At 55.1% G+C, this 20,546-nt stretch overlaps 6 protein-coding genes and 1 non-coding gene across 7 annotated transcripts; 3 read left to right on the top strand and 4 right to left on the bottom strand.

The window, feature by feature from the left end:
- The first annotated feature begins 252 nt into the window (after positions 1 to 252).
- On the top strand, positions 253 to 1,701 carry BKA78DRAFT_98047 (uncharacterized protein). The gene is made up of 2 exons (XM_066894085.1): positions 253 to 621; positions 804 to 1,701. The coding sequence occupies exons 1-2, from the start codon at positions 579 to 581 to the stop codon at positions 1,580 to 1,582; spliced, it is 822 nt and encodes a 273-aa protein (XP_066746507.1). The 5' UTR covers positions 253 to 578; the 3' UTR covers positions 1,583 to 1,701.
- Positions 1,702 to 3,911: 2,210 nt separating this feature from the next.
- BKA78DRAFT_378092 (uncharacterized protein) lies at positions 3,912 to 6,585 on the top strand. The gene is made up of 5 exons (XM_066892899.1): positions 3,912 to 4,492; positions 4,542 to 5,029; positions 5,087 to 5,338; positions 5,384 to 6,156; positions 6,210 to 6,585. The coding sequence occupies exons 1-5, from the start codon at positions 3,970 to 3,972 to the stop codon at positions 6,328 to 6,330; spliced, it is 2,157 nt and encodes a 718-aa protein (XP_066746506.1). The 5' UTR covers positions 3,912 to 3,969; the 3' UTR covers positions 6,331 to 6,585.
- Positions 6,586 to 6,921: 336 nt separating this feature from the next.
- Positions 6,922 to 8,130, top strand: BKA78DRAFT_279673 (tricarboxylate transport protein, mitochondrial precursor; the record flags this gene model as incomplete). The annotated part of the gene is made up of 2 exons (XM_066885602.1): positions 6,922 to 7,060; positions 7,178 to 8,130. The coding sequence occupies 2 exons, from the start codon at positions 6,922 to 6,924 to the stop codon at positions 7,918 to 7,920; spliced, it is 882 nt and encodes a 293-aa protein (XP_066746505.1). The 3' UTR covers positions 7,921 to 8,130.
- Positions 8,131 to 8,741: 611 nt separating this feature from the next.
- On the bottom strand, positions 8,742 to 8,823 carry BKA78DRAFT_t56. The gene has a single exon. It is a non-coding gene; the product is annotated as a tRNA-Cys (tRNA).
- Positions 8,824 to 9,354: 531 nt separating this feature from the next.
- On the bottom strand, positions 9,355 to 9,939 carry BKA78DRAFT_308884 (uncharacterized protein). Its single transcript, XM_066887976.1, has one exon. The coding sequence runs from the start codon at positions 9,900 to 9,902 to the stop codon at positions 9,483 to 9,485; it is 420 nt and encodes a 139-aa protein (XP_066746504.1). The 5' UTR covers positions 9,903 to 9,939; the 3' UTR covers positions 9,355 to 9,482.
- Positions 9,940 to 10,977: 1,038 nt separating this feature from the next.
- BKA78DRAFT_97992 (uncharacterized protein) lies at positions 10,978 to 11,928 on the bottom strand. Its single transcript, XM_066894084.1, has one exon. The coding sequence runs from the start codon at positions 11,812 to 11,814 to the stop codon at positions 11,194 to 11,196; it is 621 nt and encodes a 206-aa protein (XP_066746503.1). The 5' UTR covers positions 11,815 to 11,928; the 3' UTR covers positions 10,978 to 11,193.
- Positions 11,929 to 16,136: 4,208 nt separating this feature from the next.
- BKA78DRAFT_350971 (uncharacterized protein) lies at positions 16,137 to 16,760 on the bottom strand (the record flags this gene model as incomplete). Its single annotated transcript, XM_066891078.1, has 1 exon — positions 16,137 to 16,760. The coding sequence occupies one exon, from the start codon at positions 16,758 to 16,760 to the stop codon at positions 16,137 to 16,139; it is 624 nt and encodes a 207-aa protein (XP_066746502.1).
- Positions 16,761 to 20,546: the final 3,786 nt, after the last annotated feature.

Below are 20,546 nucleotides of genomic sequence, written 5' to 3'. Positions count from 1 at the left end.
AGTGAAGCCGAGTCTGAATTGACTGCCCCTGGATTCGGTGGTCAGCCAGTTGAGTTTTGGCCAAAGTCAATCGCATCAGGCATTGGTTCTTCAGGCTGCCGGCATCTGAGTTTGGTTCCACAATGTCTGCGGGGGCTATCAGCACCAGTCCGGGTGTATGTAGCTGGATGCCGCATGAACTAGCAGTAGCAGTGAGTACTGCTGACGTGGAAGAGGTTGTTCGGTCCAAAGGTGAAGTGAAGGAGGAGAATCATCACGTGTGGTGACGACGCCGGACCCGGTCGTGGGCAGCTCGAGCGAATCAGCATGGATATATGCACGCGCCGCCGATCGCCCAAGCTCCAAGCAGGTAGACCTGACCTTCCCCGTCTTTCCGCAGCCACCTTCCCTCTCAGCTCGAGAACCTTCACACTCCATCTTCAAGCTCTTCTCTCTTCCTCAACACCACCCCAACCATCCCACCTCTTCATCGCGCACATTTGCCTTCGCTACGCGCTCAATCCCGCTCAAGCACTGCCATTGCGCTCAATCCTCGCACTCTGTCGCATTCACCCCGCGCGCACTTCACCTCATCCATCATGTCTGCCGACCAACAACAGGACATTCAAAAGGGCGACCAAGGTACGTCTGATCCATCAATGGTTGCGCAATTACCCGCGCGCAGCTCGTACGCGCCGCTGCCCACCCGCTCACCCTCCCCGTCCGCCATCCCGCACCCCACCGCGCTCGCGCAATGACGTATGCGCGTAACCGGACTCATCACCACGGGCATCCCTGCTAACGACGGCACCTACAATCCACAGTCTCATGGAAATGGGGCGACAACAAGCCCTCAGGCACCGTTGCCGAGGTCGCCAAAGAGGGTGAGGTCTCGGTCGAGTCTCATCGCGGCAACACCATCTCAAAGGAAGCGGACCCGGAAAATCCGGCCGTTCACGTCGAGCGCTCTGGCAATGACGTCGTCAAGAAGGCCAGCGAGCTAGAGGTGGAACAAAAGGCCAATGGCACCACCGACGACAAGGCGCAGGACGACAAGAAGGACGAAGGCAAGGAACAAAAGCCTGCCGACGAGGACAAGAAGGCCGACAAGGCCGATGAGAAAAAGGAGGAGGAGCCTAAGGCTGCGGACAAGGACGCCGAGCCCGAGAAGAACACGGAACCCGAGAAAAAGGCCGAAGAGAACGGCGCGTCCGAGGCAGACAAGGACGACGCGTCGAAGGACGATGAGAAGAAGGACGCGCCGGCTGCCGACGCCAAGTCTGAGGAAAAGACCGAGGCCAAGGAAAACGGCGACGCGAAGACTGGTGAGAAGAGAAAGGCCGATGAGGCCAATGGCGACAACGAGGAGGCCGACGAGTCCGAGGACAAGAAGGAAGAGAAGGACGACGCCAAACCTACGGCAAAGAAGCAAAAGACTGACGCTGCTGCTGACGGTGAGAATGGTGGCGCGAAGAAGGGCCGCGGCAGGCCTGGCAGGCCCAAGAAGTCCGACTCTGCTGCGCAGCCAAAGAAGAAGCGTGAACCCAAGAAGGCCGCAACCGAGACTGGCGAGCCCAGGCGCAGCGCGAGGAACCGGTCGTAAGGATGCCGTTTCGATGAAGACGATTTCACGGTCGTATATGACTGCACGTCTAATCTCTTCCGCCGTCAACGCCCCCAACATTTCGTATTCATATTTTCCGCTGGCGCGTCAGGCATTACCCACTTCTCGGAGCGAACCAACGTTGATGCATCCACCATGATATTCCAGCAGTCGACTTTCTCCGGCTGCACCAAAAGTACCTTACTCGTCGCTGCTGTCCAAGCACGACGGATGATGGATGGACGACAGACGCAGAGCAAAAGAAAAAGCTGCATGGGTCTTTCTGAGGTGGCCAAGGTCTCACAAAATCTCTTTGGCGCTTTTCTATAGCAGGCGGCGGCGGTTCTTCCCCCAATCTTTGACACTGTATCTAGCTACAAAATTTTCACCCCTCTCTTTTGCCGCGGCAAGCAAGGAAGGGCAGTTTGGGTTGAGACGGATTGGGTGGATCGATGCATCTTCCTCCATATCGAACAAATCATACTCGGATCGTTTGGATTACGTGGATCTCCCTTTTCGACTGGTTGGCGGAGAATTAAGAGCCTTTGTATCTTTTATCGAACTGGGCCCAGAAAGACTTCGTACCTTGATGTAGAAGAGTGTACAGGATGCAGCATTTTCCACTAGATTTCGGAAGGTAACGTTGTTGTCCCTCTCGTCCCATGACAATGCTCGATGGCGCATTCTACCACTGACCCCTCATTGGCGCATTTTCCTAACAATGCAGGCACTTTGGCCCATCTGAGCCGCACTCATAGCTTGAGCGAGGCACATCTGCTATTCTCAAAGTACGTCGCTGATCGTGCCATTGCCGTGGAGGAGGATGAACAGACATCATCTCGTGTTGAAAAGGAGGGAGAAGAAGCAAGAGGCCACAACTAATGTCACCAACTAGCATCCCTGTCAAATGCTGACTCGGCGATTCGGCGGTCTCTGGTCCGGCGGCGACAGGTGAATTCCATTTGCCGACTTTGCTTCCCCAACACTCACAGCTTCCTTTTGCAAGAAAAGGCGGGCACGATCTGTCTCGACTTTGATACTGAGGAAAAGAAACGTCCCTGCTAACATTCACTACCCTCAGGCAACCCGGAATGCTGACGTCTTTCCGCATCCAACACCACGGTCCCCATGAAATTCGGCGTCTGAAGGCCGGCGACCTTCCCTCAACCTCGTTCCGTCTAAGACCGGCTTCCCATTCATTGTCTTGGAATCAAGGCCTCGCAACTCTATTGTAAACGGCTGTCGACTGGACCTAACTGCTCGAAGCAGTAATCTTCGGCTCCATATAACCGAGAGAACAGGAGCGGGAATCATTTGGCCGACTGCGCGTACGCTTGCTCTTTCATGGGAATCTTGACAAGCTTCACGAGTATCTGGATATCTTTGGACGTGCACGTGGCTTGCAACCTTGTTGAGGAGCATATCTGTCAGTGAACGCTTCAGCCAGGCACAAAAATCCGGGGAACTTAGCTGCCAAGGACAAAGGATTTTGTATCTTGATGGTAGAGCCGCATTTCGTGGCCCGCGCTCTGGAAGAGTCTGACGCCGGATGTGCCATTCAATGCAAACAGAGTACTGTTTTCGTTGAGCCCAGCCAATGGAACTCCTAGCATTGCCAATGCCGGTGACGAGTCACTGGTTCTGTCCCAGCGAGACCCTTGCACAGCAACCGCAACGAAGAAAAAGCAATCTTGCAACCCGGGTTCATGCAAAACGTTCCGCCCTTCTACCCCAACTATGAAAATAACCGATGGCTTCCTAGAAAGGAAGTATGATCGACATGGGAACCGTGGTCCGGCGGCCTCGTGGACGCATAAGAGACCGACTCGTCTAAGACTGCCTAATATGAACTGGAATAACGCTTCCCGCCCGTCCTCGGAATTAACCGACCCTTGGTGATAGTTTTCATTCATCATCGAGGCGGCGCTGTCCATGTTTGATAGGCGTTGTCTCTCCTGCAAGTAATGAGTAATTTGATTCGGCCCGCTTGTTTGTCGACCCGGGTGCCTCTACCTCTTCATGGATGAAGGGATGAACGGGAAGTGCATGGGTTCTCGAGGGAAACCCATCAGGTAATCGTCTCAAGCTGATTACACACCCGGGGAACGGCATGTATCAGTCTTCACACTTAGGTCTTGTCTTTGATGTCCAGATGCCTTCAACTTTCAGTTTCTCTTCTTAGTTTTGACTAATTCCAGTAGGAATGGCAACAAATATGGCTCTGAGCTCAACACCAATTCCATTTCCAATATGAACCTGTCGCGGATTCGGCCACACACAAAGATGACTAGCTGCAACTTCGAGTTCTAGAACAGATCTTTTGATGATACAGTCATGGAAGGAACTGTTCGGAACCGCCTCGCTAATCGATTGCTCAAACTCTATTTATGCAAACCCCTCGTGTTGGCTTTGCCAAGAGGAGAAGAAATACGCTCACACCCATCCTAATCCAACGTCCACCGAATTCGGGACAGCGCACCGTCTCGGTTCTCCCAATGCAGCGGAAACGTACATCTATCAGCTGCGACCGTTGCCAGAGGCGCAAGGTCAAGTGCCAAGATCCAGTTCCTGGCCCATGTATTGCCTGCAGTCGTGCCGGTCAAGAGTGCAGGGTATCCCGAGAGACACGCGCCAGACCTTACTATCAAGTTTCTCAGGAGCAGTTCGAGCTCATTGTTGAGCTTTTGCGCCACCACGAACCCGACGTCAAGCTCGACCTCCAATGGCTGCGGAACAAAAAGGAAGAGCTCATGCCGGAGCAAGCCAACGCGTCACAGAGGACCTCGCAGGGCCTGACCCAGCCACAAGAGTCCACTTCGGATCCGTCTGGCCGGGTGGATCTGTCGCCGGAGATGGAGGCCCTGGACGGGGAATACGCGAGTGTACTTATCGACACTTCCGGCTCGTATAGTACGTGGAACCAGGCTGTTTCCGTTGGCTCATACTAACCATGCCACAGAATACTGCGCTCCTCACAGCGAGGCGGGATTCAACTTGGCCGTGGCCATTTGCTTGGCAGCGGAGCCAGTCGCGGGTGGTGCATTCCATTTTGACCAACTCACGGGCTCGTCGAGCTGTTTCGAGACGCCGTCATCGGCCCCGCCGGTCCCCGGCCGTCCTTCCCTGAGCGTCACCCACCTGCCTTCGCGACCTGTCATGACGTCTTCAGCTCAAAAGTTCTTTACAGATATACATTGCGTGTGCTGGATGCTCCCCGAGAATGAATTCTACAAGCGAGTCGAACTGTCATACATGGCGCCGGACCAGCTCGACCCGTCGTGGTTTTGTTTTCTTTACGCCATGCTTTCTCTTTTTGCTCCATCGGAACGTACTCAAGCGAACAATTTTCCTCTGACCTCGGCCGAATACTACAATCTCGCAATGGCTTTTTTGCCAATCATCCTCCACCATCCAACGCTGGACGGGATCCGGGGAGTCTTGACGCTGGTGAATGAGCCCACAAAACGATTCTAGACATTAAGGGCTCTGACTGCTCGATAACAGGGTCTTGCTCTTCAGCGGCAGAGAACCATGACCACAAGCTACCAACTGGTTAGCATCGCGGCCCGTCTGAGCTTTAATCTAGGCTTGCACATCAAGGGCTTCACTCAAAGCAAAGATGACCTTTTCGAGCAAATGGAGAGGCGCCGGCTCTGGTGGACGGTTTACGACGCCGAAAAGTACATTTCGAGGAAGTATGGTGCTCCGTCAGCCATTGACGAGGAGCGCTGTGATATGTCTCTTCCTTGTGAGAATGTGAGGAACTCTTTATCCATGCATGGCTTGCGCTAACAGTTGCAGTTGATGCCTCCTGGCGTGTATACACCTGTCAATTACTTGGAACATTGCGCCGCACTTGAGCTTTTGCTCGGGAAGACACACAACAAGATTTTTGTTTCCAGTGGACCCAATTCAAAACGAGCGACCGAAAAGCAAAGCATCGAGGAAATGCTATTTTCACTGGACAAATGGAAGACTGAGCTTCCCCTATACCTGCAGTATAACTCGCCAGCGCCAGCCGTCCATCGTCGGGCAATCGCAATCCTTCACGCCCGCTTTTGGGTCAGCAAAATAGTGATTTCACGCCGCTTCCTGCTTTATCAATTACTGCACGGGAATCAAATACCCCCTGAAAAAGTCGAGTTTTTCAACAAGATGGGCGTGGTCTGCGAGGAGTCAACGTTGGCCTGTCTCGGGATCCTCGACTCCATGGGCAAGAACTCACTACTGTCTGACATCCTCGGCGCGGATACAGACATGCTGCTGCTCGTGTCGCTCGTCATTCTCTTGCTCTATCATTTTCGCAAAAAAAATATCTACGTCAATAGCTTCCGTCGCTGCGTCGAGCTCTTTGACATGCTCAAGCACGTCGAGTGGCCCGCTCAGTGCATCGAGCGCTTGCTGCGCGTTGCTCGACACGCCGGTCTGGTTCTGCGGCCGGATGGCCATCTGGTTGCTTTGGGGCGGACTCAGGCATCAACTGCGTCGTCTTCGGATATTCCGAGTACGAGCGGGGCCTCCAGCGTGCATCCGTCAACAAATCCACCCCCGGACGAAGGCATATCGTTTTTTGAGTAAGTCGAATCAGTGATACTGTTGTGTCGGTTCTCGAACTAACCGTTTTCAGTAACATCTTGCAGGAAGAGCTCAACCCGATTCAAAACCAAAACATTGCATGGAACATGCTGGAAATGTGCGATATGCCCACCTTTCACTCGGGGCTGTCTTGGAACTGGGAGGCGTCTTGATGACTGGTCCCGCTCGTTCTGATCTGATGATGCGTACTAGCAACATCTTATCCCAAAGCAAAGCATTTTCTAGACGATTCTGATTTGGGAGGGCTAACCAAAGGCGTTGCGAAATATATGTTTTCTTCTTGTAATGGTACGGCGCTAGAAGACGGAATGGGCTCAGGCTCGGGAATTGATCAAACTGAGATTTTGGGAAGAAAATCTTCAGATCCCCTGAACAGACCGGCGCTGTTCAGATAATAGGGACGGATCCAACGACTTCATTCGACTGACCACATAGCATGAATGCCTCCTGGATAACCTCATTTACATCTCGTGCATGCACTTTGATCTCCGACTGAAAGTGACAAGTATTTATCCTTCTAGATTAGGAAAGTGGGTCACCGATGGTTGCGGCTTCCTTCAGCCCTACCTTATCGTCACCGATAACTTTAATTCGGGTCTTGCGTCACCCTCGGCTACATCCAATAATTGCTGGGGCAAGGGACGCCCCGCATCTAGCTGTTGACTCCTTCTCTCCCCCTCCTTATTCTTCTCCACTCTTGAACCTCTCTCCTCAGGGCCGTCGTCGTCGTCGTCCTACCCGCGATGGTCGTCGCCGCAAACAACAACATCCCCACCGCAGTCTCGCTCGCGGCGGGCGGCATCGCGGGTGCAGTCGAGGCTGGGGTGACATACCCGTTTGAATTTGCAAAGACGCGGGTGCAATTGCGCAACGAGGAAGCAAGTGCAGCAGCAAAATCGACTTCTGCTCCTGCTGCCGGCCCCAGGAATCGGAACATGACGACCGCCGCACCACTGTCTCCTTCGACGTCGAAACAGCTACCATTACCGCGTCAACGAGCACCAAACCCTCTCCTGGTCATACGTGACGTCGTCCGGCACGAAGGTGCGCGCGCCCTCTACAAAGGCTGTGGTAGTCTGGTTGTCGGGTCAATTGGCAAAGATGGGGTGCGCTTCGTTTCATTCGACGCGATCAAGAATGCATACAAGGACAAACGCACCGGCACCCTAACTCCGCTGCGCAACATGCTGGCGGGCATGAGCGCGGGAGTCGTCGCCTCCATCTGCGCCGTCACGCCCACCGAGCGCATCAAGACGGCCTTGATTGACGACGCCCGGCATGCGCGGCGCTTCACGAGCACTCTACACTGCGTGCGCTGCATCGTTGCAGAGGACGGGTTGATCGGGGGACTGTACAAAGGCTTTGCGGGAACGACGCTCAAGCAGGCCAGCGCGACGGCTTTTCGAATGGGCACGTACAACATCCTCAAGGACTTTGAGGCCACGCGCAACATCCAGCAGGGCGTGGCGACCAACTTTGCAAACGGCATGGTTGCCGGCGTGGTCACGACGTATGCGACGCAGCCGTTCGATACGATCAAGACAAGAAGCCAGAGCGCGAGGGGTGCGACGACGGTCGAGGCGTTTTCGAGCATATTGGCGGATCATGGCGTCAGGGGTCTGTGGAGGGGCACAGTGATGCGGCTTGGGAGAACCATTTTGGCGGGTGGCATCTTGTTCACGGTCTACGAACAGATGTGCAGGATCTTGATGCCGGTGATGGCGCCTCGGGCAATGATATGATGCATCACTGGCTAGTGGAGTTGGTCTGGCGCGCCAAAGGCATGAAGACTGGAGTTGGAAAAGTTGGACTTGGAATTTTTGTAGATTTCACATGATCACTGCATTGGGATTATTTCGTATCTAGCGCAGAGGGAACTGAATGGGTAAACAAAGCTCAAGGAGGCAAGGCATAGGTGCATGGGCTCAAGAAATAACAGTGGTGTCAAGTCTTTTCCACACACGCATTCTCGTCAGGGGGTGAAATCAACATCATCCTGTGAAATGTAAGTTCGCAGATGATACTGCTCCGAATTACAGGACAAGCTGCCACGTAGCGTTCCACTGAATTAGTGATCGATGCCTTGAAATTCTATGCAAATGGCTTGGCGAGCTCGAGTATTAGATGCGTGAGGCGCTTGAATACTCACGATGTATGTACATTTTTACATAAAAACTTTCCGCCACTTTACGGCCGCTTCTATTTGGCTGCTTTGTCTTGGTCGAGCTCCTTGTGCCATGAGCTTTTACTACCGAGCCTCGGACGCAGAAGAACCGAAGAGTAGAAATAATTGACCGGCGCAGTCTCCCCTGATTCCACCTATCCGATCAAAATCCCCCGCGTGAATGGCAAATTTGACCCCTGAAATCAGGATTAGCGGTAGAGTAAGAGCAAAAGAAACGTATCCAAAAAACCCCTCCCTCATTGGGGCAGCCGGACCTTCTCCGTACTGATCCCCCGGGCAAGCACCGGCCGGCTGCACGCCGGGGATGTGCATCGCTACCAACACTCCAACTTCCAACAAGCAACAAAAAGGGAAGACGCAAAAAGGTTTCTGGACAGTTAGGTCGGCCAGGACTCGAACCTGGGACGAACCGCGGGAGCGACTGTGGCCGCGGAACATGTCACCACTACACCACCAACCCTTCATAAACGTTTGCTTGTTCCGTCGCTGTGTAGTAGGGTGCCGAACGCAACAATTTATATAGGGAGAAATGCAAGTGGAGAGAATTTCGAGGCAACTCAGGCGAGGATCAGAACTATTGACCACTTTCGAGACTTGGAAGTCGAAAGTCAGTCATCCCGGGAATGACGGGCACTGTATAAGGGCAACAAGACGCGCCGCCCGCCCTGTTCTTACTGACTTTGCCTTCCAAATCGTCGGCGGCTTTGATTTCAGAGCGCCCTCCCTTGTCACGAGCATATCTCCAAATGCCTGAAATCCACAGAGAAAAAGGTTCAGGAAATCTGAAGCTGAGTTACAATCACTTGCACAAATTAGGGGTGATTCTTTTGAATCCCGGCCTCTCTCATACCATCCACATTTCGGTTGCAAACAGGGTCGCAAAAAAAAAAAAAAATGGCAACTTCGGGGTGAAATGCTCGAATGCTCCTTGTAGTCATGTTCTCGGACTTCCTTGTATAGCGAGTCGAAAGTCAAGACATTGTGTACACAGGGAGTGAACAAACGCCGTGTTCCCTTTGGACTTGGACGTCTGAGCTTGTAAAAGGATAGCTACAGGGAGCATTCAAGCACCCCGCACCGTCTTGAAGTCGCCATTTGTTTTGTGATCCGCCATAGTCGTCACGTCGTCTCAACCCCAACCACGTCTCGCAAAAACTCGACCAGGTGATCCATCTGCTCCGGCTCCCTCCACCAATGCCCCTCGTCGTAGTCTTCCCATCTGACATCGCACCCAAGAGTGAGCAGCACATCCCTCGCCTGCTCACCCAGCCGCATCGAAACGAGGTCATCGTGCCTTCCGTGACCAATGAAGATCGGCGTGCGAGCGAATGCCGGCGACTCGGCTGGACCCAACGATGGCAACGGCGGGAGACGAGTGATTTCCCGTGCCTTGTCTGCCGCCTTGGTCTGTCGTTTCGGCATCACGCAGTCAGGCTCCACCTCTTCTGCCGTGGTATCATTTTCAGGGGCGCCCTCGCCCTCGCCCTCCCTCCACTTTCGCGGGTCCAGCTCGCCAGCAAACGGCAGCCACCCGCTCATGCCAAAGAAGCCGCCCAACGCGTCTTCCTGCAGTGCCTCCTCCTCCTCCTCCTCCTCCTCCTCCTCCTCCTCCTCCTCCTCCTCCTCCTCCTCCTCCCCCTCATCGCCATGGTGGTGGAACCCCAGGAAAAACACCAGCGCCGCCGCGCACCCCTGGCTCAAGCCGCCCACGACGACGCGATCCAGCCCGCCCACCAGCCGCGCCTCACGCCTCACCAGATGCGCCAAATCGGCGCTCGTCGCCGAAAGCCCCGCACGTTGCTCTTCCTGGCGCAGCGAGGGGTCCGCGAGGCTGAAGTTGTCGAACCACTGGTTCAGCCGCGGCGTCTTGCCAAAGCGGGGCGTGGAGAGCGGCGCAGTCGGGAAGACGAAGCGCGTGGTGCCCAAGTGATCGACGAGATTTTTGCTGCCGCCGCTGTTGCTTCTGGTCGTGCCGTCGCTGTTGTCGTGGTGGAGCGACGAGGTGCGCGCGCCGATGAAGCTGGGCCCGAAGCCGCGCCCTGTATCGCCGCGGCCGTGCAGGACGATGATGGTGTGCGTGTGGCGGCCGGTTGCGTTTGCTGGCGGCACGATGAAGGGGTCTGTCGGCGGTGGTGGTGGGGGTTGGATGATTTGGGGGCCGGATGGCAACGTGTCGTGGACCATGGCGTCGTTGCGGATTGGTGCGATAGAGAACAGGATGCGTCGGCTGGTTGCAGCTCCTTCTTTCTTTTGCTGTCAGACGATGGAGTTGGAGATGATGGTCGGTAGAGATGCGTCTGGATTGATAAGCGCGCGGCTGTCTCTCCTGCCGCCGTATGCAAAGCGGCGTGTTTCCCATGGACGGCGTGGTTATCTCGAGCCTATCAATCTTTTTCATGTAGGCAACAGTGATAGGCAGTCACCAGTCTGCGACGTGGTTGGGAAAACAGTGGAGTGCATTTTAAAATTTTGCCACTCTTGATGGTGCGAAGCAAATTCGACTCCGAAAAGAGAGAGGAAACGTCATTTTTGAATTTCTGGAAAACTTGACGTCTATTTCGGAAAGTTCGAGATCTTGCTTTGATCAGCAGATGTGAAACAGTGGCAGATTCACAGCAGGTCGTAGCCCTCAAAGAAATGTCAGTTCCAAGGCGTGGTACTCAAGTGCTCTCGAGGTCATTCTTGAGGATTTTAGAAACTCCAACTCCTCTGGGTCCGAGGTCCCATCCAAAATTTGTCTATCGTTGAGCGATTCGAACGCTCCCCATTCGCCTCGACTTTGGACGACAAACCTTGGAACTGTCATTTCTTCCGTGGCCCACTACGAGAGCTAGCAAAAGGCAACAGCATCGGAACCTGCCGAAGGACCTACGCTTCTTCTCTTCTTCGCTTCTTCGCTTCGAGACAAAAGAAATACCCGAGAAAAACAAAAGAAATAGAAACCCACAACCGAAGAAAAACCAACATCTCGCATCCGGGCAACAAAACATGGGAAGAATTTAGACTGACCGCCAACACCACCAAGCTTTCCGCAGACTTGAGTCGAGCCTCTCAGCCCAACTCTCAGCCCACCACACCCCCCATAAAATAACGTGCCTTGAGCTGCGAGCGCAGTGCTTTTCAGCTCGAAAGTGCTGGCGCTGCTGTGACGCCGTGCCCGTACCACACAACGCACGCACGCACGCACGCACGCACGACCGGCGTGGCTGCTGCTCTGTATGTGTTGTTGCACAAGAAGTACACGTACGCGTGTGCTACGAAGAAGACCGAAAGGGGGAGGGAGAGGGGTTGGAAAAGGAATGACACGGGAAAGTAAGTGTGTGTGCGACGGGCGTATGCGAGAAAGAGAAAAAGAAGAAAGTGACGGAGGACGAGTGTCGACTGCCGTCAGCTCCGGAGGGAAGGAAGGTCTCGCACCTGTCGCAAACTGGTTCAAGGGGCCACCTGCCATGGCAGACGAGGAAGAGGCAAAGAAAGCAAGGAGGCGCAAAAGGCCTAGGTGGTAGGAGATGATGGCATTCCCGTCATTTCCGGCCGCGCCTGCTTGAAGTCCCCATCATCTCCTCCTGTCTGATCTCCCCACCATCACCACCGCCAACCACCGGCCAAGACACGCGCACGACGCGCAGCGACGCGACGATCAGGTTCAGGTCAGGCCCGGGTGGGTCGACCACTGACCTCACCTCACGGGATCTTGATGGAGCGACTTCCCTGCTTTCTCGTGGCGGATGCGTGACACGGCGTCGGTGCATGCAGTTCGCCCGTTTGGATAGATTGCAATGAGGATTGGCAACGGCTGTACAGCAAGCTTGGCTGTACAGCGCGGTGCAGTGCAGCGCAGATGCATGGTGGATGTGGGTGTGCAAATTGGCCGTCGTTGGGCGGCAACCAGTTTTTTTTTTTTTTTTTTTTTTTTCTCATCTTGGAGAGAAGACGTCGAGGAAATGAGACCTGCAAGGAGACATCGAATAAATGACTTGAGGTTGTACAGCCAAAGTGCATACCAGCGGAGCGGGGCGGAGTGGAGTGGAGTGGAGCGGAACCCATCCATCCCGCCGCGAGTCCTGCCCGTCTACCACTTGGCCTTGCCTGTCAACCGCCCAGGATGCCAGGGGCGAGGGATGCAGCGATAGCAACAACCGTAGCGGAGCGGGCGGACGGGCAGCAAAAGCCCAAACTTGCGACGTTGGAAGTTACAGTCGACGGTTGGGTTGGTTGGGAGACAAAAACGGTCAAACTGGACACCCAAGTGGCAAGTAGATGGTTGGCCTAAGTAGAGATGCTGGGGCGGCACGCTTCAAGGTGCGGAGCGGAGCGGGTAAAAAGTCGACGGAAAGGTGGCGGAAAGGGAGGAAGGACGCTGGTTTGTTATTCCCACCACCCAAATTCTCGAATTCCTCATTTCCATTGTTCTTTAGGTAGAGGAGTGTAGGTGATGGTGGTGGTGGCAAGTCTTTCCTCCTGGTCCATGTAGGTAGCGGTATTCCGCCCCCCTTCCTACCTTCACCAACAGCAAATCGAAAAATAGAACGTCGGCGAATTTCCTGAGCGGATGGATTGATAGGTCGAATTCGGTGAGTTTTAATCTGTCCAAAGAGAGTAGTGATCAGAACATGATTGCGCTATTGGCACCGGTGAACGCCGCCATCGATGGTCCGGAGGATCAGCGCACGTATCTATGTATCCCCACAGATCAAAGGCGCAACATTTCCAACTCGCAATGCTCGCGAGTCGTCCGTGCTCTGCCTCTATCACAGTGGTTGATGGTCACGAGAGCTCCTCTCAAGCGAAAGCATGGTCGCCTGAACGGCCACGAGTCACAGCTCCAACAAGGTGGCTGGCAGTCCTATCTTTCTCCACACTTGTTACCCCATACTCCGCGGCGGTCTGGCCGGGCCGTTTTCCTCTCCACCCCGTCGACCCCTCTCCGCGCCGGGACGCAGTGCGGCGGTGACGGGCGTCGTTCAGGCGCGACACAGCGGGATGCCGTGGCGCATGGGCGGAGAGGAGATTGAGACCGATTCATCACCGACGCATAATGCTGGCGCGTCCGGTGAGGAGAGGTCAGGCCAGGAGTTGTGAGTCAGTTGCGCCGATTTGGTTTAGGTGAAAGAGGAGAGGGGTAGAAAAGGAGAAAGGAGGAGGCTGTTTATTCAGACGCGATGAAATGCGATGCGATGCAATGCCCGGGCATCCAAAATCGGCGGACGGGCGGCTCTGTGCAAGACCTTTGAGTATGCACCCGTGGCTGTGACGGATGAGACCGGCTGGTGCGGTACTTGTGTACACTGATGGATGCGGAAGGCGGGGGCACGAACGAAGGGTCCATTCAGTCCTCCTTTGGTCGTCATTGGCCCTTCTCAGTTTAGGGTTACGCAGTGAGTTTATCTAAGTGATCGGACAAGAACATGAAGACAGAGAAAAGGGGGGAGCCTATGTGAGCCAAGGTTGACTTTGTGCCTGTCGATTTGGTCGCCGAGAGACAGGGAAGAAGTCTCTGAAGTTCGTCGATGAAGTCCATGGTTTTCAACTGTCTCTTGAACGCTCTGCAACAGCATTTGCGCAGTAATGAATTCACTGGAGGAATTGTGTAGCCAGCAGACAGAACAGAGACATAAAGTCACTACAACCGCTTCCGCTTCATCGGCTGACGCACGCACGCGCGCGGATGGCGACCGGTGACTTCGATTGAAGTCTCCGCACCCCCAGCCACCCCGCCGCGACCCCGCGGCTGCTCGACTGCGGGACATGGCGGCCGCAGCGGGGGAGGCGCTGGAACCGCGCGGGAAGGGACCGTCAAGGTCTTGGTAAGTACCTAGGAGGAGGCGGGCGGGTGCGGGAGGGGATACTTTGGCGCAGGTATTGGTTTCTGCTTTGGAGTTTCGGGGATTCTGGTTCTTCTGCTTGCAGTAGTATAGGTCTATGGAGCATCTAGACGACGAGTAAGTGTTTATTGTTGCTGTAAATGGCTTTGCATGTCCATTCAAGTGCTCCGGTCTCCCCGAACTGCGCAGACGCAGAGTCAGGTCGGCGCAGATGGAGACGGAGGCACATGTGTGCCCGTCTGTCCGTGAGTCCGGGGACTGTACCGGTCACCTAGCCTGGGCACTTGGAGACTCGAGTCGTGCACTTGCGCAAGAGTGCCGTTTGTCTGGACACTGGACAGTCTTGTCGATTTGCGTTTCGCATGCGACTGATCGGGGCATCTTGTTGGAAGAATCTGTCTGCCCGCCCGTATGCAAGCGCGACAAGACTGCTCCTCCTCTTTGCAAAGTCTTGGTTGAGAGGCAGTGCCCGGACTGACGGCGATAGGAATCTCAGGAACTGACGATGATGATGGTGCTCGGCAGTTGCGGTCCCCGACGCTCTTGCAGGCGGGCAAGCAGGCTGTGTTCAGCCGAAGGGCCGTCGCCCAAGAGCGCCTCTGACGACGACAACGGCGAAAGCAATGCAGCGCAAGCTCACGCCTGACGCGGTGCCTGTTGCAGAGTGGAGATCAGGAGGCAGATCAGCCGGGCGCACCGCAGCGGGGCCCCAGGAGTTTCTCGCGGCTCGCTGGAGTTGAAAGTTTGGCGACAAGAGGTTGTTCAGGGAGCGGCGGACGTGGACGGGGATATCCTTGTCGCAGTGACGTCGGGGCGCGCGAGGCGACTGAACGCCCGACGAGCGGAGCATATGACGCCGTCTGGCATCGACTGTTATCGTTCGGCTCGCTTCATGTTGCTCGACGGTCGATCTTGTTGCTCTGCCATCCAGCCGGCGGTTAGAGGAATGGTGTCATCCGGAGCCTGCGTTGAACGAGAAGACGAAGAAGTCATCAGCCGCCAGCTCCCCGGCGAGCCAATATGGTTGCTCCCTCGTGCCACGGCCTATTAGAGTTAAGCTGTGGTCGGTGCTTTGAGCTCGCAAGTCCAGCCATGTCCCTGTCTCGCCGCCTGCGCGACGAGCAATGACGGCGATTAATGGGTTTGAGCCGTACCACTCGTGCCACGGGCCGGAATGCCTGTGGCTAGCGCCTGGTGGCCGAGTGAGAATTCATCGGGCAGCAGAGCCGATGTTGCACAAGGAGGGAAAGACGGGTGGTCGACCGAAACAACAATAGATGGGACTGTGGTGGAATGATTCAGGCGAGACGCAAAAGATGGAATTGAGAGGAGCCTGTGGCCGTCCTCTGAGCCAGAGCCAGCTGTGGGTATCATGTCCAAGTGGTAAACGTACAGAAGCGGAGAGAAGGAGGAAAGAATATAGAGAAGCGCGCAACCGAACCATTCCTTGTCCAAACCGAGAAAAAACTCCATCGTCGTTGGTACCGACGCGTACGCCAGAGCGACCGAAATTTTCGCCAAAGAGGAGAGCCTGAAAAAACGAAACCATTTGACCCGCATTCCTTTCAATTTTTTCCCTGACCGTGGCCGATGATGTGGCCGTAAAACATGGTGCAAACAAAAAGTGTGATGATGCTGGCGTGATGCAGCACATCTTTCCGCGATGGTGGAGAGCAGCGATAGCGTGCGCCAGTGGCGCAGGTGATCGTCCCTGGTTGCTGACACGCTTGACAGAGGGAGGTGCTCTGGGTGTGACTCATGCGACGCCAGGTGCTCCGCCGCACAGGTGTACGGGCTGGAGGCTGTGCTGCTTCAACCCGCACATTTTCCCGGAGGCGCAGGTCGTGATGCGGAATGAGCCGAAGCCGAAGCCTCGTTGTACACCGCCGCAACCCGAATGGTTCTTTGTGATGTTGGAAGGTCGATAGTGAGGGCCAGCGACCAAGTCCTACTTGAAGATGGTCCGGCTAAGCCGCTTGCTGCCTCGCCACCCTTTCTTGAGGATGCTGTCTTTTCGCTTCAACGCGCCGGACGTGACTTGGGCGTCGACCCTTGCCATGACGTCACCCTCGACGGGACTGGGAGGTTGAGTGCTGGATTGGTCATCCTCATCCGAAGTCTCGCCTCCCGATTTGCTGCCCTTGCGATCCGGATGCTTGCCCAGGTAGGCATCCAAACGAGCACTGATTGCGCGGTTCCGCTCGCCAGTCTTTTCGAGGACGCTCAGGCTAGGCATGGCTATGCTGCTAGAGCTGTCGGTCCGGGCGAGTGAGGCGCGACGACTGTCTCGTCGTGCCGAGGTGAGGGTGGTAGTCGAGCTGTAGGAGATGGAAGGCGAACGCGAGAGACCCCCGACAGAAGGGCTACGGTCGTTGCCGACCAGACGGTACTCGGTAGAGGAGAGGTTCCAGGAGCTGCAGTAGGGGCAAAAGTCGCATTTTGTTTCCCATCCCTCAAGACCAAGCTTGTTTTTGCAGTTTGACAGGTTGGCGTTTGGCGAACAGGGACGCAGGAGGTGGTACCAGCGATGGCGACAGGGTTGAAGAGAGACATTGAGCTCGGCGACACACATTTTGAAAATTTGGTCGAAGTCGAAGACGAAGGCGTGTCTTGGGATAGAGGCGGGATGGTGGAGGAGTTGATATAGCCCGGGGGTCTTTGGTGACAGTCGGGGATTAGGCTGACGTCAAGGTCGGCTTGCAGTGAGACGAGAGATGTTTCGATGTTTCTGAGAGCAGGGCCAAACGAAGGCAAGATGTTCCTGCGGAAGCAGTGGGGCGTGGCCGGGTCGCACAGCAGGAGCGCCGTGGAACGTTGGCGGGCAGCTGGTCGGCTGGCGGTGGTGTGAAGGCCGCACGTGTAGAAGGGGGTGTGGTGTGGTTGGTCGGCTGTGAGAGACACAGAGATAAAGCAGTGGTGACAGGTTGTGTAGGTTGTGTAGCCAAGGGCCGGGGAGGGTTTTGGAGGAATAGAGCAGAAGCGGAGGGCTGACATTTTTTATTTATCTATTCTCAGTGAGTGAACTGACATGGGCAGCATGGACGTGGTTGTGTCGCTGGCGGCAGGGCTGAATCCCTGCTGACCGCTCCCTCCCCCTGTCGCCCGCGTCTGTCACCGGCGCCCCGATAGCCTACAGAGTATAACTACCAGGCCCAAGGTCCAGATGAAACACGCGTCCATGCGAGATGAGCCGTGGCCATGTGATGCAGCGATGAGCATCAATTTCTTTCTCAGATCACCTCAGAGAAAAAAGTGACGAGACGACATTTTTCTCGTCGTTGATGCCTGGCTCGCACTGGCTGGCGCGCTGGAGCCCGGTGCCCGACCCGCATGCAGCCTCGAGGGAACAAGGGTGAAGGCGCAGCGCACAAAGAAGAAACCCAGAGAAACAAAACATCAACACGGCTGCTCCTCTCACCAGACAGACGCCAGGAGCTGGCACCCGCAGGACGACCGACAAGGTTGCAAAATGAGACCATGATCAAAAAAACACGTCTGGATGTCTGGTGGTGCCCAATACCAGCCCTGTGCTCGCTGGATTTGCAAGCAATAATAGCATCATCTCCGCCCCGGGGCTGCACCCAGCTGTCTGGTCCGACGTCGACGAACAACAAAGCTAACAGTGGCATGATTTGTCCTGGCGCTCTAGAACAAAGTCAGCCCTCGCGAACGGCTGCAGACAGACGCAGACGCAGGGCTCGCCAAGGTCCAACTAGGATGCACCACCGTCAGCACGGCCACAGCTGTTTGGTTTCGTCGCCAGATGGCCAAGACATCCGCTCCGTGCCAAGTAATCTTTTCCATTTGCTTGTCTGATCCCCCTTTCTCAGCCTTTCTTCCATCGTGTTGTTGCCCGTCCGTGTGATTTTTTTTCTTGCAGTCGCGTGGCCGCTGCTGACTCCAGTTTAGCGGCCGCTGTGGGCCAGCCGGTCAGTCGGCTAGACCAGGGGGTCAACGCTGCTCAACTCCATCTCTCTCTCTTCACAAACGTCACCCAGCCCTAGACGTGGACACACCGTCCGGTCAGTCAAAACTCGGACTACTCCACCTGCCGCAAACCGTTTGTCTAGGGCTGTTCAATACACGACAGTAGCTTCCACAGCGGGTCGCTCGAGTCTCGACCGATGAGCCCTACACTATCGTCTCTTCAACCATTACATCATCCACAGCCAAGACTGGGGCACATATGGGCAACCGCAACCTACCCCACCCAGACGATTCCACAGTCCACTCTACCCCTCCTCTCCTCATTAATCCTCATCTGATCTGCCCGACTCACCACCACCACCCGAGTGCGTCTCGAGTCTCGACACCACCCGCATCGATCTACCGCGCCGCCAACACTGGGGCCCGACGTCGGCGAATCATCCTCCCTGTCCCTCTGCATGAACCGCTCTCTTCCCCGCCCCGCTGGCATAAACGTCCACTCAGGCCCGAGGCGGCGTCAGACACCACCGACGGCTTCGGCTGCTCGATCGCGTGGCCACGGCCGCTGAACATCCACCCGCTTGGCGTCATCCCGCAGTGCTACACCACGTCTAATCATTTTGCGTTTCGCTGACGCTTGCCAGCCGCCCGCCAGCATTTAGGAGAGGACTTGCGCCAACCGCGGGCAGCATCTGCTATTGTGAACACCAACAACGAGAATCGCACGCAGATTGTCCACTACAAGGCCGCCAGCCATCCGGACGGACATGTGCCTGTTAGCACTATAGCGCCGTCTTATGTCACACCCTGGCTTGCACAGCCCGATCCTCTCCTCTTCAAGCAATGGTCGACGCAAATGTGCCATATCCCACAAAAGCCTCCTCGCATCACACTCGAAAATCCAAGGCAATCCACTCCATCATCATCCTCATCCACCAACGACATGGCTCTTCTGCATGTTGATCACTCCTCGGAACGTCCTCCTTCCCCAACCAAACCCCTTTGACCCACGCCATTCGTCTCGTCCTCTCGCTTCCCTGCTCTCGCCTCGCCTGTCAAAGCAATCACATGCCCCAGCGTAGCGTAACACGTCTATTCGACCATTCAGCCTTTCCCTTATGTATGTACGTCGTCGCTCCCATTTCACAAAACTCGCGAGGCGTCAGCATCCACAACGGACTAGTGGCTGCAACTACGCCAAAGTAGCAAATACCAGCCCCGAAAAAGGAGCCAAAACGAAAGAGCTGGGAACTGCTGCACCTGACCAAAGCGGATGCTTCCCCGAACCTCTCGCCTACCTGCTTGAGTTGCTGGCGTCGACTGCGAATAGTCAGCTGAAATGGACCTCACGTCGCTTGTGCACCCCTTTGCCAAGAAACAGCTCGGAGCATGCGGTCTTCGTCGTTGGTCTGCAGACTGGCATGAAAGAGTCATGCCTCGGGATGGCGGTGAAAGCAGTGTATCTCCCAGGAGCGACCATTCGACGGGTCAACTGAGGTTGCATGGCTATTCCTATATCCAGCAAAGTCTTGAAGTGGTTGGTGGTACACACGTGGCTATTATTGACGATTTGGTTGCCCGAGGTACGTCACATTTACCCAATGATGCTTCTAACATGAAAGACGTGTACGCTTGCTTGGATATGGCGCTCAGCTCCGCAGACTGCCTGATTTTGCCGGAACACAAAGGCGAAAGCAACTGCTAGTAGCTTTAGAATGCTGCGTTGCACCATTTGGATGGGAGTAGCGGCACCCGCCGGTCAGAAGCCTCCACTCCACGAGGTCCTTGCATGAGTGGGATCGTGGTAAGCCTGGTTGAGGAAAGTCAGACTGGAATAGTAGTGGAACCAGCCATCGCCATGCTCCAGGAGTTTCTTGGCATGACAAGGTCAATTCGAAGGTGCCCCAAAGTTCACCGCAGACGACCCTAAACAACAAGGGAATCTTCCGCGCGTAGTCAATATAAGCCTATTGAAAGATCAACGATGCTCCTAGACACTGCGAGCATCGGTTCTATTCAGAGGGGCACAGCAACTCCTTTCTTCTCAATGGATTCATACCACGCTCCACTAAACATACACCAAGTGACCAACTACACGAGCCCTCGCCAAGTCTTGAGAAAACGTGGGGACTTTTGGCTGCAAAACTAATCGCATAGCACGCTGGTTGAGCAGATTGTTTGGTCAGCAAGTATTCATCAGCCACAATCTCACACCCTTCAAAATCATAAATGAGAGAAAAAGAGGCTGCACCACAGTCACGCATGACAGAAGAAGCTCCTTTGAAATTTTCAACACTTTGTGAATTGATGCAGTAAAAAAGTTCAAGTACACATCCAGACTTCACCGCACAACTCGCTCACCAGGCACCAAAACACACTACTACAACAGGGCACGACGAGCAAAAAAAAAAAAAAAAACAAGATGTCGCTT

Source organism: Phyllosticta capitalensis, assembly GCF_038381095.1.
Source record: "Phyllosticta capitalensis strain CBS 128856 chromosome Unknown BKA78scaffold_3, whole genome shotgun sequence".
Classification (NCBI taxonomy): Eukaryota; Fungi; Ascomycota; class Dothideomycetes; order Botryosphaeriales; family Phyllostictaceae; genus Phyllosticta; species Phyllosticta capitalensis.
This window is presented reverse-complemented; position numbering and strand designations above follow the sequence as displayed.

Coding starts and splice junctions, on each gene's coding strand:
- BKA78DRAFT_98047 (XM_066894085.1), top strand. CDS start 579: ATGTCTGCCGACCAACAACAGGACATTCAAAAGGGCGACCAAG. Junction 622..803: donor CATTCAAAAGGGCGACCAAG/GTACGTCTGATC, acceptor TACAATCCACAG/TCTCATGGAAATGGGGCGAC.
- BKA78DRAFT_378092 (XM_066892899.1), top strand. CDS start 3,970: ATGCAAACCCCTCGTGTTGGCTTTGCCAAGAGGAGAAGAAATACGCTC. Junction 5,030..5,086: donor TCCGGGGAGTCTTGACGCTG/GTGAATGAGCCC, acceptor GCTCGATAACAG/GGTCTTGCTCTTCAGCGGCA. Junction 5,339..5,383: donor TGTCTCTTCCTTGTGAGAAT/GTGAGGAACTCT, acceptor TAACAGTTGCAG/TTGATGCCTCCTGGCGTGTA.
- BKA78DRAFT_308884 (XM_066887976.1), bottom strand. CDS start 9,902: ATGAGCGGGTGGCTGCCGTTTGCTGGCGAGCTGGACCCGCGAAAGTGG.
- BKA78DRAFT_97992 (XM_066894084.1), bottom strand. CDS start 11,814: ATGGCAGGTGGCCCCTTGAACCAGTTTGCGACAGGTGCGAGACCTTCC.